This window comes from Falco naumanni, chromosome 6 (assembly GCF_017639655.2).
Source record: "Falco naumanni isolate bFalNau1 chromosome 6, bFalNau1.pat, whole genome shotgun sequence".
NCBI classification, from domain to species: domain Eukaryota; kingdom Metazoa; phylum Chordata; class Aves; order Falconiformes; family Falconidae; genus Falco; species Falco naumanni.
Genome location: NC_054059.1, coordinates 47,728,666 through 47,745,421, shown reverse-complemented (window position 1 = coordinate 47,745,421; position 16,756 = coordinate 47,728,666). Strand labels below are relative to the sequence as shown.

Below are 16,756 nucleotides of genomic sequence, written 5' to 3'. Positions count from 1 at the left end.
GAACTTGATTCTTGGCAACTATGAACATACCAGGATTTAACTGAGCACCAGAAGCACAGACAATTAATTCTCAAAATGATTAAACACAACTAAACCTAATTGCACTGACAGGCATACTCAATTCCCAGATTTTCTGAGGTCTTCTATTCTTCTGTCAACAGTACGCCTACAAACTCCAGAACCAACAATTGCAAGGACGATATGCCACTGCCACATAAACAGTATTTTAACACAGTTTGAAAACGTACTGCAGCAGAATGTGTTAGAAGTATAACATCTATCCTTGTTAAATAAAATAGAAAATAAAAGTTCAAGATAATAAAGGTATAAATGGGGCACCCCAAAGAATACAGAGCTGACAAAACTTATGAGCATCTGGAATGGATGGTTCTTGATGTCCATGTGTTTTTAATAATATTTTTATCTTAAGGAACAGCTTCCATTCCTGGAATGAAACAATCCTCCATTGCCTTTCTACTTCATTTGTTAGCTCTCAGGTGGAAGACTAATATACAACTATTCTAAATTCATTCACTTCTCAGACTACAAAAAATGAATGAATGAACGCATGTTTGAATGCAGTACACACGCAACAAAAGACTTATTCCTTTGAGATTACAAGGCACTTCTGAGATGCCTCACTGTACTTTCAGTGAAGGTGATGCTTAACCTTAGCTTGGTACGAGCTGAAGAAAATAATAGTGAAAAAAAAAAAATCAAAATTGCTCCAAATGAGAAACACAAAATCTAGAAATCAGACATGCAACCATTAAATCCAAAGCTTTAAGACTGTTTTTTAATTACTTACATGTTACGGGACAAAAATCAACCAAACTTCAAAGGAGTCTGCTCCCTCAGAGCCAAGTAATTACATCTACAGTTGCTGTCAACTGGGAAGTGAGCATCTCTAGCTGTCTCTCCCCTGAAATAATCCCAAACTGCCTGTTGTTCCAGGCTGTGCTCAGAACATCTTAGCGCCGCCAACTTCTCCTCCACAGAGCTGTGCTTACAGATCTCCTCTCCCCCATACTTCTGTGACGTTGCCTAATGCTGAGGTGTCTGTGCTACTGTTCTCCCACGGGCGTGGGTCAAGTTAGCACATGCAGGAAACACAAGGCAAAGGGGAAGAAAAAACAACCCCAAATCCAGATGCTATGCTTTTTGAAGCTGCACAATTTCCTCAGACTAATTGTTATTAGTAATAGCTATTGTTCATCTGGCAAGCAGTCCCAAATCACAGCTATAAAAACAGAAGTAATTTTAATTCCTTTTATACCCAACTATGAAAGCACATACAATATACAGTACCTAAATTCACTCTGAGGTGTTTTTTTTATTTTAATTCTACATCTGTTGGAGAAATCAAATGGGTCAGACAAAAAATTCTGACAGTAATAGGCACCCTCCAAGAGAAAGACAGCAATCAATTACAAACCATTTGCAGAAATTGTAGAGCTGTCACAGACTCATTTACAGCTGCAGTTCAAGTCAGACTGCCTCTGATTGCCAAGCCATTTTCCCCTCTTGTACCTAAAAAACTAGGACAGTTTCAGATAATTTTTAAAATGACACTAGCAGACCCACATGGCAACCCAAGAAGTGAACTGCAATATGGCACGGGCAATTACTTCAGCAGCCTGTGCACAAGCCATTAGTACTGCTAGACATGGCAGATTTGAAGCTGGAGAGAGGGCAGGGAGCAGACCTGTCTGTTTTCCCCTCTTTTCTAAGCTTTAATTGCAGCACATAATTTAGATCATTGGAGCAAATTTAGTGTGTTCAGAGTAACAACTAGCATGTTTTCTGTGTATTTAAATCCTCCTGAACTCTCCCTAATTTTCTGTCATCTGGTGTATTTGACACAGACAACCAGGATTGGCTTTGCTTTTCTGCTAAAGCAAAGCCGACGCCCCAGAATCTGGTCCCCTCCAGCAGGATGGGAGCTCATTTGTGCCTGTCCTCACAGTGCACTGGGGACAGCACGTACCCCAGGTGTGCAGGGCACCCCGAGGTGCCCGGGGGAACCTGGCCAAGCACCACCCTGCTGGTGCAGCCAGCCACTGAGGCATCCTAAGCCTTGGAGTCACCTCCGCTGTGCTCTCACAAAGATCTCTGCCCCTGAAAACACTGCAGAAGCCCTAAAACAGGACAGTAGGGAAATCCACATCACCCCTTCCAAAGGAACAATGTGTCCTAGAGGGGAGAAAAATCCAGTTTATTCTTGTCTGGTTGCAAAGACTTTTCAGGAGTGTAAGCACCATGTTACACAGGGTATAGATTATCTCTGTGGGAATCCCCTGTGCAGAAGGAGATAGGCTGAAGACCCACAATCACTGGGCTTCTCCTCACTCTCTAGGGAAACTACATGAAGTCACCTACATCAGATGGAAGTAGATTACAAAATAATTCCAAAAGTAAGGGAGGATCATCTCCTCTTGGTGGGTATGGCTAGAGGCACAATATATCTTCCCGTCCTGGTCTTCTGAGTTTTTATGTTCTGCCTTATCTCTACCCATTTTTCATACAATCTAGTACAAGGCTCTAATATGTGCCAGAACCATAAAAATTCTAACTTTGTTTCTGTCATGCAAGAGTGTAATGCAAGTGTTATCACAAATTTGCTTGGAGATACAACCGACATCAACAGAAATAACAAAAATAATTTCTGTTGTCAGAATGGCAACGCCTAGTAAAATCACAGCCACCAACATGAAAACATACCCATGCTAGCAGATAGGGGCTTCAAACCAATATGCACTTCAGTTGGACAAAGGTTGCAATTTGACTGACTTGGAACAAAAAGGATGAAAAATTGTTCTTCAAAGACCAATGCATTCAAAGGTGGACACTAATCCTGAGGCTCCCTGCCTCAGCCTCCAAAGTCCTAACTGAGAAAAGATCTGAGCATCCATTACTCCATCTGAAGTCAAACAGTAACAGCACCTCTTGAAGTCTGTAGTCCAGTCTAAAACAATTGATGTTAACTCAATGTTGCTATGGTCACTGTAATCTTAACAACAAGTGCTAGAAGTATCAGCAAAAAGAAAACATGAACCAAACTGAACCAGTTAGAAAGCTGAAGCAGCTTTACTGTTCTCTGCAGAACTGGGTTCAAGCATCACAGAAAGATGAATGTGACAAGTCTCTGCCCATTTGCCATTTGCCTCCATCATGCTGCTTTTGGAGATGCAGCAGCTGTGCCATAGATGCTGGCCTGTCAGGGTGACCTCAAGAAAATAAAACACTAAGTACAGCTAATATGCATAACAATTTTTCCAAATTAGTGCCATACATTAAACTCTTTCCCACAAAGCGTTAACACTACAACACTGTTTGTTCATAAGGATTGTTATGTCAAGCATGTTCTTACCCTGAAAGGTGGATCAGTCTTCTCCCTGTGTGGCACTTGGTCCAGCGTGCCATCAGTACTGCTCCTTTTCAGGCTGGATGTGACATCAGGCACATTACTAAAATCTGCATTCAAAAGAAAGCAAATAAATTAGAGGGTTATAGGACAGGAACAGGAAAAGTATTTGCTTTTATCTGCAAATAATTTCAGTGCCTAGTAGAATTACTATAGGGGAAGGGAAGGAGTACAAAATCTGTGATCCTTTCCACCTGCTAGAAAATAACACAAGGGGTCAAAGCAAGGAGCAACCGTGCCTGGAAGCTCTGTTTCAAAACAGCAGCTGGACATCTAAGACCATCTGAAGCAATGTGCATATTTGATCTACCAAAATAAACCCAACGCTTTTGCTAACAGCCTGCTTTCAAAGGTAGCATTATCTATAATCAGCACACTCTGTGCTGAGACAACCAGTGAGGATAATTAAATGCACTCAAGTAGTTCTCAATGGATGAGCACGCTATTGTTCAACACAACTTAGTCCTGAATCCCTTAAAGACTCAAGAAGAAAAGTGTATTTTGCCTTGGAACAAACACCACAGTTCATAACATGGACAAAATCCCTTCTTGTTACTAATAGTTTAACAATTTTACTAAGTTTGGAGCCCGCGTATATAGTAGCTGGTACAATCCAAAACCAGAAGAGACACTGCCCTGCTCTACTTACTGACAGACTACAGCTTTCAATAACATTTATGTGTAAACTCAAGATCTACCCAGCAATGCTGAACATTCATATAAAAATTATGTTTCTTCTCTTTACATTTCCTCAATTGGCTGCTTAAAATCCGCTGTTTACATGGAAATTCTAATTACAACTCTTGGTAGTGAAGAAGTGATTATTGATCTACAGTACTGTTAATCCGAGTCGCTGAAAATCATAAAGCAGCCACCAAAAAATAATGAGGATTTTTAGCAACCTCAGATGATAAAATAGTAATAAAACGAAGGGTTTTTTTAATTTGCTGCTTTGTTTCCCAGCCTTTAAGCCTCTAGGACATAATTTACACCACATTACCACATTTTCAAACTCTTTCTCAACACCTACAAGTGCTGGAGATTTATTTTTAAGTGAGAGGTGAGATTCTCATTTAATCACTGACTCCAGAAACTGAGGTGGCAATTAAAAGAAATATCACTCATCTTGCAGTAAAATCGTGAGAGCTAACAATAATGAAATTGTGAAGGACAACAGTATCTCTGCGCCCAGGTGTTGCTGTTGTTCTGTCCCTGCAGAGCAGGACCAGCGGCTGTCAGCAAGAACTGACAAACACGGACTGAAGTGGGGGGGGGGGGGGAAATGGGAATTTTAGGCCCAAAAGAACGCCTTATAGCCCATAAGAAGCCTTCCTGGGAAGACAAAACGCGGCAAACAGACTCCACAGGAAAGCCAGAGAGAAAGATGCCAATAACTGTGCTCCACGTCATCTTGATACTTTATTCTTCTCTATGTCATTAAGGTGCCTATGCCAAGCTTAGCATTAAGGCTGACAATTTCCACCCAGATGCCAAAGACTTGACTACGTCATTTCCCTATCCTTGCACAACCAAGGTCCCATCGCTTTTCTCCCCTCAGGCTTTTTTACCTTTTCCTCATGGATTCAGGTGTGGCTTCTGATATCTCAGAGCCTATGTAACATGCAATATTCCAAGAGTTACCACCTTTGCAGAAAAAATGTATTTTACACAACTCCACCAAACAGCCACCCATCTTTAAGAACTTAACAAGGAGTCTGCCTTGTCTATTTATTTTATTATGCTTTTACCCCTCTTCCTCCACCAAGCCTGAATAGTTTTCTCCTGCCCTCTGGACTTTTAATGTAATTTTGAGTCTATCTTCTTTATATGGGTACTCACGAATGACTTCCACCACTGTCAACTTCTGAGTATACATAAGGTAGGCTAACCCCTAAAACTTGAATTTAATTTTAAATAACATTTTATTGGGGGTGAGACAATGCCAAGGATATTATTTCCCATTGTTTCCCAGCTGTGCTTTTTTCACTTGCCTTCAGGGGTTTAATGCACTTCTCCCCCATACCTCCAAACAACATGCACCCGAGACAGATGTTGCAGTGGCATAAAGGATCGAGACTTTGATCTCAGGTAGCTCTCTAATAAGAAAAAAACCTATGTCCTTTCCTTGACTTTACAAAGTGACCATTAAACAGTTTTTTCCTTTACAAACAGGAAGTAAAACTAACGTATGCAAGCAATGAAGAGAAAGCATAAACGTAGGAAGAGGAAAATAAGGTAAACCGATCAGTAGACAACATGAACAGGAAAAATCAGGATAACACCCCCCAAAGCAGGCAAAAAGAATATTATATCACCTTGTCCAGATGATCTATCTCTTCCTCCCTTCACCCTCACCTTTGTTCTTCCTTTGTAGTCTACAGGACTGTCAGAGGCAGGTCTATAGTCTTGCCCGTTTTTATAGCATTTGCTATTGGCAGAATGTGTTGCTGATGGCAGTTAGGGTAAGCAACAGTAAATCCTATTTTAAATAGTAAAAACTAAAAAAAGTTACACGGAAAGGATTCAGATTGAAAAAGGACATCCTACTGCATGTTGTACGCCAAACTAACAGGGAGAGGGAAGGAAGCGAGGATGTATGGCTTGTTGATCAGTTTAGCATCCATATCCTGTCTCCCTTTCCTTCTTTTACTGTGGAAGCAGACTTCCTTTGATTTACTCCTACAAACCATCACACTATTCCCAAATAATAATTAAAAAAAAAAAATAAATCACAGAAAAGAGTTTTACCTTAGATAATGGGTAATTTCAAATACAAAGCCTAAAGACATAAACACAGCATCAAGTTTAATACTGAAATTCTCTCTGCTTCTAGTACTAAATGGAAGGGCAGTAACAAGCCAAACCATGCAAAATGTATTGTCTTTAAACATTCAAATTTGGATTTAGCTCTACAGTGGGATTCATATTAACAAAGACATTCAAAAGTAGTACCGTAAAACTGCTATCTTACAGGTTGGGTAAACACTATCCTTTCAGGCAAAACTAGCAATGAAACTGTAGAGAGTATGCACAAAATTAAGAGAAATGTTACAGCTGTGTGAGTACGGAATCGTTCCAGTATATAACATTCTGGATCTTTGCTGGGAACAAGCACAGAAAAGTATGCAAGGAGATGTACATTCCTAAAAATCATCCAATGTGAGGTCAAGCCAGCACTTCCTGGCAATTTTTATTTTTTTTTAATATTATTATTTTTAAAAAACTTCCTCTAATGTTGCTTACCTTACTACAATTACATTACAGACTAGTTTGCTTTGCTGGAAACATTGCTCGAGAGGCTTTCCAGCAAGGTAACGGTGAGTATACCCTGACTAAGTCTGCCTGTGCAGCTCTGTTACAGTAGTACATTTGATTTAGTCTATTGATGCACTAGTGCTAAACCTGTCTGGAATTAAAAAGGGACCGATAATATTGGGTTAAACAAAACTTGGTTTAAATCATTTGTAAAGACACTGAGAGATCATTCAACAATTACTCTCATGGCCAAAACAGACTTGAATTGGATAAATTAGTTTTATTACCAACCAAATCAGAGTAGGATAATGAGAAAGAAAACCAAAACTTAAAAACACCATCTCCCCACCCCTCTTTTATTTTTGGGCTCAACTTCACTCCCAATTTTCTCTGCCTCCTCCCCCTGGTGGCACAGTGGTACAGGGAATGGGGGCTCTGCTCAGTTCATCACATGTTACTGTTGCTCCTTCCTCCTCAGCAGGAGGGCTCCTCATACTCTTCCCCTTTTCCAGCGTGGGGTCCCTCCCACAGGGGAGTCTTCCGTGAACTTCTCCAACATGAGTCCTTCCCACAGGCTGCAGTTCTTCATTAATTGCTCCAGCCTGGGCCCCTCCCATGGGGTGCTGTCCTTCAGGAACAGACTGGTTCACCAGGGGTCCCCCACAGGGTCACAACTCCTACCAGCAAACCTGCTCCAGCACGGGCATCCCACAGTGTCACAGCCTCTTTTGGGCATCCACCTGCTCTGGCATGGTATCTGCAGCTGGGTATCTGCTCCACCGCTGACTGTGGAGTTGCGGGGGCACAGCCTGCCTCACCATGGTCTTCACCATGGGCTGCCTGGGAATCTCTGCTCCGGTGCCTGGAGCACCTCCTCATCCTCCTTCTGCACTGGCCTGGGTGTCTGCAGAGTGGTTGCTCTCACATATTCTCACTCCTTTCCCACTGAAATTGTGCATGGGTTTTCCCCCCTTCTTAAATGTGTTATCCCAGAAGCGCTACCACCATCTCTGATGGGCTTGGCTTTGGCCAGCAGTGGGTCTGTTATGGAGCTGGCTGGCATTGAATTCTAGCCAGGGGAAGCTTCTAGCAGGTTCTCACAGGAGCCACCTTCGTAGCCCTGCTGCTACCAAAACCTTGCCAGGTAAACCCAATAGTCAGCTAGTTGCAAACAAGAGTAGCAACTCAGATGAATGCTGCAATTCTCAGAAAAGCACAAGGGGAAAATGCCATTATGTGAAAAGCTTAACTACGGCACGTGAAATGCATACCAAACGTTCTGTTTGGTTTCTAGCAATGAACAACCAAGTATTAAGAACGTGCTCAGCACCTTCAGCTACCAACAGCATCACCAAAGAAGAATGCCATTACTCCTGCAGTGTTGTGTCTTGCTGGCAGACAGATACGTGACTCACAATCATTCAAAGGAAATTGTAATGTAACCACGAAAAACTGGAAGAAAACATACTTCCTAAGTCAGGCTCCTCACTACTCATCATTCAATTAAAAGTAGGCACAAAGCATGCAGATGGGTCAGTCAGTGAGAAAAACAAACACATACAGCACATCCAAGAGCTCTGTACACCTACAGGAATGCCTCTTCCCACGTTGCTGTGCTGATACAGATACAAGTGGTCAATATGGAAGTTATTCACATGTCTGTGAGCGGTGAGGTACAATGGAAACACATCCTCTAACAGATGTGTGAGACAATAATAATCCGTGCTAGAATCCCAGCCAAGAAACCAAAGGAAATCAACTGGGAAATGTCAACATCGACCATCCGGCAATTCATTTACCATAAAGAAGCCATCAACAAATGCAAATGTCACATTACTTTTTTTTTTTTCTGTTTCATTAGAAAGCCTGAATTATTTTCTTTAACTTTTTCATTAAAAAGCCTGGATTATTTTCTAGTCAGTGCTGCTCTTACCACTTTAGCCGCTCACTGCAAAGGCAAAATTGCCATGAAGAAAAAGCAGGAACTGAGGATCCTGTTTCATTTCTAATTTTTTTTTTTTCATAACACTTTAGCACTTGTTCTGTTTTAGCTTTTTCTCACCAATTTAAAAAAGAAAAAAAAAAGCCAAATAATCATCACAAGCATGTCAAGTGTTATCAAATGTCAAGCACTATTATGTAGGTAGTGTAACCACCCCCTTTTTCAAACTACAGCAAAAGGGTGTGTTTCCACCTGCCACTCTACTGACAACAATAAATTAAACCAAAAAAATCTTTCTAGCTCTACATGAGAAGACAACACAGCAAAATTAAAGGTACTCGGTATCTCACTCTGAGACAGATTAAGACCACTGCAGGGCATTATTTTCAGATCTAGCAGGAGCAGCAGTTCTGTGCAGCAGTTGATAACTATCCTCTGCAAGTAAAGATGCCTTCTGACAGGCACAGGCAGTCCTGACCTCAGTAAAAATACAGCAACTACACCAATATGGAAAATTGCTTTTCCATTCTGCAACAAGATGGTTTTCTTTGTATCAGGATGAAACCATGTTCTTTTACATTATGCTATTTTATTTTTGCAAAAACGCCGAGAAAGAGACACCAGAGAACAAATAAAAGTAGCCTGACATCAGGATATTCATCCATGATGTAGGAGAAAGGGATGAAGTCACCTGCTCTGTCAGATTCAGGAAATGAAACTGAACCTGGGTCTGTCTCAGCTAAGCTAAGATGCTTTATATAAATAAAGAAAAAATAATTGATAAAAAATAATACAACGTCAGTCAGAAAAAGGAAGGGCGATTAACAACTAGTAGCTGTGAGTCTTTCCTGGTATCCCCAGCTCCTCCTGATCCACTCACCATATCACCAAACATTCAGCACAGCAAATAGATTCCGACTCTAAAGTTCATCATAAAGCTAGTCCCGTAGGATGCGACTGACCCAGGCTGAAATCTGCCTGTCCTCAACAGGGAAGAGTGAGGCAGGACAGGAATACATGACTAGGAAACAATCATGTCTGAGCTGGGTGCAAACTGAGTTACACTCATGCAACTGAGAAAAGGATTAAACTTTCTTTAGCTCTCAACATTTAAAACCTGGCATATGAAACTGATACTCAAGAGCAAGGAATTTAATAAATGGTTCTGCTGATGATGGGGAAAAGAGGATGATGTTATGCAGCTGGTGAATAACAAGCAATAGCTCTATCTAAAGAAGGAATGAGAACGTTGGGGAAATCTAATGTCAGAAACTACAGATCTGTGACCTACATAGTCACCTATGGCTTTCACAATCAATTCAAGTAAAGAAAAATTAAAAGTGTGGAGATAAATAGAAAATTATATACATACAGTATGGGTAAACAGATGGTGTCAAACTAACCTGACATCTGCCTTTGATAAAAGTTGTTTTTAAAGGCACGGAACATGGGATAAATCCAACCTTCTAGAAAGTTTAAAAAAAGAAAAAGAAAATAGAAATCTTTATAATACCCCAAGGGAAAGTATTAGCTAAAATGAAAAGGATAGGACTTAAAACAAGGCAGAACTGACTAGCAGGTAAGAGAACAATAGATTGGTCTGAAATAACTTCTAGACCTCGGAGAGGCTAATGGTAGATTTTGTCCAAGGTGGGTTTGGGGACCAATTTTACTCAATATTTTCATTATTTATCTCAGCAAAGGAAGTGCAATAGGAAGCATTCTGATTAAATACTCCAATAATTCAAAGTTAATAAACAGCATTAATTAAGAGTGTGACTGGAGATGCATAAAGGAGATGCAGGATGACTTTGAAGATGAAGTCATAGTCCAAGAATGAAATCACACAGAACAAAATTTCAGGGACCAGTAAGAACAATTTCTTCTCTAAACTGCGGCTCATTAGTTGGAAACACGGAAGAAGAAAATTGTGGAAGTGTGGAGATGTGGTTAACATGTAGTTGTGAGCTACAGCTACTTAAGCAATGGTCAAGGCCAGCAGATACTGATCTCTTACAACATTGGCCAGGAATATGTCTATGCTGGCAATTAGAAGACTGCCTTTCAACCATCACAGGATTGAATTTCTGGAGAGGCTTACCTGGGAGCAAAGAATGCAAACAGTCTCTCCTATTTTAAAATGGAATATGATAAATGTATCAATAGGGTTGTTGAAAACCTCAACTAACAGAAGACTGGACTCACTGAGTCTGGAAGTTCCCGTTCCCCTGTCACCAATGTAGCACAAATATTACACAGATGCCTAAATACAGCTACACAGGCAAACAGATGGCCAGAAGCCTCTTTCTGTTCAGTAGAGCACAAAAAATACTTTAAGTTGCACTACTGCTGGTGTTTAAAGATCCTGGCAAAGAGTTTTTATGGCTAAGAGAATGCTTATATCACGAGTGTACGTTGGTGAAGAAGCCCCAACAGTTGTCCTACACCCCAGTTGCTGGCCGATTCCAGCTCAGATGTTCATTATCAACTCCAGTGGTTACCCTGCCAGAAACTGATCTTTCTCTTGTTTGTAGTTTTCTGGCACTTGAGAGAGAAATGGGGCTCTCGTTTCCCATCCTCCCTGCTGCAGTTTCTAATCTGCAGTAGTTAGACACTTTGGATATGGCAAAAAATACATACAGAGTTTCAAGCGATTATGATGGACTTGGTCTAGTCTGTAAAAGACAGGCACCCTGATCTCATACCAGAGCAACTGACAGTTTTAAACACTGTTATTGTCCAGTGATTTTAGACAGATGTTGCAAAACAGCAATGAAATGAGCATCAACTTATTTTAGAGAATACTAATATGAATTTTAGCTTGAAAAAACCCTAGGATCTGTAATTATAAGGAATTACAGGAGGTCCAGCCTATCCACTGGGAAAGAATGTTTTCAAAATTTACACTAATTCCCAAATGCTCTACAAACCTCCAATAAAACACAACAGAGCCAATCTTCAGCATGTAGGATATTCTCCCTCTTCCCATTACAGAGAGTTTCCATAACACGGCTGTATGGTTTAGATGGAAATGAGATATTACATTTGGGTAATAAAGTTAAGCCAGGTGTACGGAAAGCTGCATTTTTCATTGTTGTGTGAACTCTCCAGACTGATCAGTTAATTATAAGCTTGCAGTTCCCATATTCTTCTAGCCAATGTTACTATCAAGAGAAAAGTAAGCTTCCAAGAGAAGATAACAAATATTTAAAAATTCCTGGTGCAAATAATACTAAAGACTGAGCCAGCTCTCAGAAAGGTACAAAACCTTGGTGGTCTCAATGCCTTCAGACTTACTGAAAATCAGGGAGTGGTAAGTGAAGCATTCCAGTGTTGCCTGGAGAAGACAATTATCAGTGTGGTGAACTCTAAAAATGCTCCCTTGGAGACTAGTACTCATAACTTCAGTTAAACGGTTCAGTCTGGCAGGTAGCACACATGTGCTTATTTCTTTTGGTTCAATACAACCAAATATATCTTAGGTTTTCAACAGTATATTTACTCTTTTGTAATGAAGTTAGAAAATAGGTATGCAAGCATTTCCTTCTGTATCCTTTTCCTTTCTGAAAGACTTCAAGAAATATCTTTCAAAAAGTAACAGTTGATCCAAAGGAATTTATTGAATGGCTTTCAAGAGATATTCTCAAAATCTCTGTTGAAAACGGCTTCCAAGTTTCACCAGAGATATGAAGGGTTCTGGGTTCACCAGTTCAGTTACAAGTAACTCATATGTCTTGCTTATGTGAGGATCAGACCTTTCAATTCTTTGGGTCATCTTATCCCCTGGGATCAGCACGGAAGGGGCACCCAGCAGCTGGTATCCAGGACAGAGCCCATGCAGTCTCTGCAGCCCTTTAAATTTCTGCCTAGGTTGCAAAGAGCACATTAACAGTGGTCAGGAAGGAGAAAAGCAAGAGAGTTCTGGGAGGAGAAGACAAACTCCCATGGAAGATTCATTAACTATCCCACAACGGCCATTTGCACTGGAGCAATTGTTAGGAGAAGTGAGGGAGGTCTAGAAGATGAGCTGCGGAGCTAAAGCTAGGTAAGTTTAGTAAAGCTGTGGTACAAGAGGACACTGGAGTTGCACCAGGGTTTCCATCATGAAGGCCCAGGTCTGGAGACATCAGGAGGTATTCGGAAGCATACAGTTCTTTAAGGCCTTCATACAAAAGCAGGTTTTTTCCTCTAAAACCTCTTTGGCCAGAAAAGTCAGCTAAAAAGGATTCAGAGCCCATAACACAAGAATGGTCCAGCTCAAGTGACATGTGGAGAGCCAATTCCCACCCAGGAAAAGTGCACTGAAAGGTCCTACTTTACCTTGAGCTGTTGCTCTATTTTTCTACATGCCACAGCAGTAAATAAACAAACAAACAAGTAATTTTTTTGCACTCTGATGTTCTACCAGTACAAGCCTCGACATATGAAAAATGGCTACTACACACTGAGCTAATTCATGAAGAGTTTTCACAGCCACATTTGGCTTCTAGACCAAAAGCTATCTCCATGTAGCTTCCATGAAGGAAACATATCTAAGAGAAGGCAGGCAGGTTTCAGCCACAGATGAGAAATATCCATTGAAACACATCCTCCACCACTTCAAGCTGAAAGGCAAAACCATTTGCTTCACTTTTCGTCTTCACTGGGGTTCTCTATGAATCTGGGCAAATGACTGAGGTACCATGGACCCTAAGTGCAGATTCTCTTTAAACTCCAGTTAAGTTTTTCAGAATTATGGGAGTGTTCACATTAGCTCAATTCAGTAATTTTAACTGGAATTTAGATAAGTTTTTAACTATTGCCCAGTGCCATTCCAGTTGTTTCCCCACAGCTGGTACTCCCAGGCAAATATTATTTCTTACGCATTCACACTTCAATGCTGGAGTAAATTCAAATCAATTTGTGGGCAGTAACTGTGGTTATTAACTGTACAGTGGCTTACAGCTTTCCTGCTGCTTTAACCAACAGTTAAAAAGATAAGGAAACACTAAATTTATTACCAATGCAAAAGCCCCTTCCTCTTTTTGCCTAGGAAATGTTCTTGTTCTTCTGAAAGCCTCTGGCCTAACTTCAGATAACAACTAACTTGAACTCTCACTGCTAAATTAATATGACTTGAGTCTACTAACACAAATTACTTCAGTTTCTAGAAAACTAAAATATGTTAAACACAAGTAAAATGCACTGGATTTTAATAATTCAGATTTTTTTTAATCTCTGTGAGATATTTTGGCTTTTATCATTTGTTGTTGTCCTAGGTATTTTGTAACTTTTTTTAGGACCGGCTGGAATGTACATTCTCAGCTTAGCTTCAAGGCTGTAACAACCGACTCTTTGGCATAGCTAGAAACATCATTCAGGAATTCATGCAAGATGTTAAATCTGGAAAGAAAATTAGCATACAGCTGTCATAACATCAGTCTTCCTAGATAGGGTTCTTAAACCTGTCACTGACAAGACTAATTGTTACCAAACAAGACATTCAACTACAGGCCAGACAAGAAGGTTCCCTTCATGGCACCTCACATCCACAAGTTTTGGCTTCAGGGAGCAAACTATGAAACATTAGAAGGTGCTCTACATGCTTCCTGAAGGACCATGCAACCAGGCTGCTGCTTTTTGCAGATCTGATACTGCCTACACAAAGAGAAACTCCTACTTCTGGCCAGTGTCTGAAATGCTCATGCAGGACAAATGTCCTGTTTTCATCCTTCAGTGAGGAAACTGACACTTCTTTAAAAACTCCACTTTTTCATGTTTAGAAAAAGCTAGTATGTTCAAGCAAATATTCTTGTATTGTACAGCTTACTTAAGACATGTTGGGCCACATGCTGAACAGTGGCTTAGCTCCAGTCAGCCACCTACTTCTGCAAGCGTGACTTTCCGTAGGCTGCTTTATGCTCTCTTTCCCTTTTTTTTTTTTCTAAATATCTGCAGAAACATCCATTTTGAAGCTGGAGCAGAGTCCTTTAGGTCCCTTGGGAGTTCCTTTGTTGGTTAACTGTTCATTGTGAAGCAAAGTAATTTGACTTATTTGTTAATTCAGTAATCAACAGGAGATAGAAATTAGCAACATAATAGGAAATAGCTGCCTGCACTTCTGTAGCAATGCCAGATTAGCCCCTGCATATCAATGGTATGTTTTACAGGGTTATTTAACTTTCTAAACTTTCTCTGTACAAGTATCTGCCAGTCAGACAACTGCTCAGGCTTTACAGTTTTAAGCTTAACACTTCACACTGGCTTCTCAAATCATTACCTAAACACATTTGTTTCTTAAGTGCATAACACATACTTCTTGGATACAGTCTCACTGGGGCCAGTGTCAGCCATAACTAGTGCATCACCCTTCTACCCCAGTTCAACAACTGGAGATGTGTGGCTATGCTAAGGAGGAGGAAGACACAGCTGAGCCCATGCTGGGTGGCCACCATGCTCTACAAGTGTCAGCAAAGGCTGCAGCCCACTGCTACCATTAGGTCTTCCACGCTGGGGCTGCTGGACATGCAAGGGTACTGTCAGTGGCTCCTCTCCTGGTTTCTGCTGCTGCTGCAGGATTGCTAACATGGGATGGCTTTGGCCATTCTCAGAGGTCATTGGCACTGGCACCAAGGAGAACTGGAAAGCAAAGGGAGCTGGCCCTGCCCAGGTACCAAGCGTACTACCTTAGTGGTACATTTTCTTTTCCACCTCAGATTTATAGGCACAAAAGTGATGAAAACAGAAAGAAAAAAAAGGAGACAAGAAGTTACTTAATAGTTTAACAAGAACTTGTGGCTATCTTAGACAGTTTGCATAATTACTCAACCTACTTCAGCTCTGTGAAACACAGAACATCCACTGTTTGAGGTGTTCTAAATCATGCCTAGGTTGCTGGTCTATATGTGGATGTCTCTGACTTTACAATCACTAATAAATCTCCTTGCTGTCCATATTGTCACTTTACAGAATTCAGCAGGATGGGCAATGTCATGATTTATGCCTATATATTGTCACTGAGCCAGAAGGTGCAGCTCCACAGGGTTTAGCGGAGTTTGCACCAGGAAAAAACAGTTTGTCCCACTGACTTCACAGGGATTAAATCATAGCAGCATTTAGCAAAGCAGAACAGAATGGTCTTTTAGTAGAAAACCACAATGAAGAGCATTTAAGGCTGTCCTGTTTCATAGCATAAAAAATCTTTTAATTTGCAGCACACACATCTAGGAAGCCAACAGGACAGTTTGTCAAGTGCCAGCAAGAGCTCATTAAACCACCACTTTTGGGAAACACTCGGTATTGCAAAACATGCAGTAGGCAATGACTGCTTCTGAAGAGGCAGTCGCTTTCTTTGAATTAACCTCTACACTGCTACAGTCCCAGGTATCATCACAGGCCAGATCTCGTCTTTTCCCAGTGATTCACAAGACCACAGGGAAAGACACCTGCGTTAACAGCACACAAATGGCTGGAGCAGAAGCCAACATACCACGGTTGTCCAGGACTGCTGCAAACACACCTCACCTCTGAGCCTGCTTTGATGAACAGCTGCTGCACATCTCATCACATCTATGTGACTTCCTGCTGAAGTAACTTGGGTAACAGGAAAAAAAAAAAAAAAAGAGAAAACCCAGCACAGTCATGAATCTTCGGGCTGATAAGCAGTCAGGCTGCATAGACAGCTACACATCTATGTCAAAAAGAGGCAGTGCTTTTCTACTGTTTTGCCTCACACCACACAAAACCACCAGACATCTTGTATTAGATCCATCAGGCAAGAAGGAGTGATGTGTGCAGACCTGCACAAACAAACCAGATCAGGGCCCACATCTAACAGGATGTGGGTGTCCTTGGGACTCAGGATGCTAAGAAGCAATATTCACCTCTTCTGAACAAAAAAAGTTTCCTGTGAGAGAATAAACCTAAGTTTCTTTGATTCCTCACACATGTACTGCAACGAAGGCCATGCCCTACAGCACCATGAAGAGAATTTAAATACTGAAACAGCAGCTAGGCAAACAAACAGGACCTGATTTGTGAAGAACTAGAAGTTATTCTAGAAATGTTTTTCAGTTAAGGTTTAGTTTTAATTTTGTTTACAAAATGCTTTACAGGTTACATTAAGAGGCGCTTATGCTTTAAATGCTTTAATGCTT

General features: G+C 40.9%; 1 protein-coding gene across 7 annotated transcripts in view; it reads right to left on the bottom strand.

The window, feature by feature from the left end:
- Window positions 1-16,756, bottom strand: part of TIAM2 (TIAM Rac1 associated GEF 2) — a 90,838-nt gene that overhangs the window by 28,868 nt on the left and 45,214 nt on the right. For 5 of the 7 annotated variants that reach the window (XM_040597446.1, XM_040597445.1, XM_040597449.1 and 2 more), the window contains one exon: window positions 3,371-3,474. In XM_040597446.1, coding sequence (XP_040453380.1) covers window positions 3,371-3,474 — 104 coding nt within the window. Of the gene's footprint in view, window positions 1-3,370; window positions 3,475-5,739; window positions 5,759-5,779; window positions 5,799-16,756 lie in introns of those variants that run through there. The other 2 variants (XM_040597452.1, XM_040597451.1) reach the window with 2 other exon arrangements.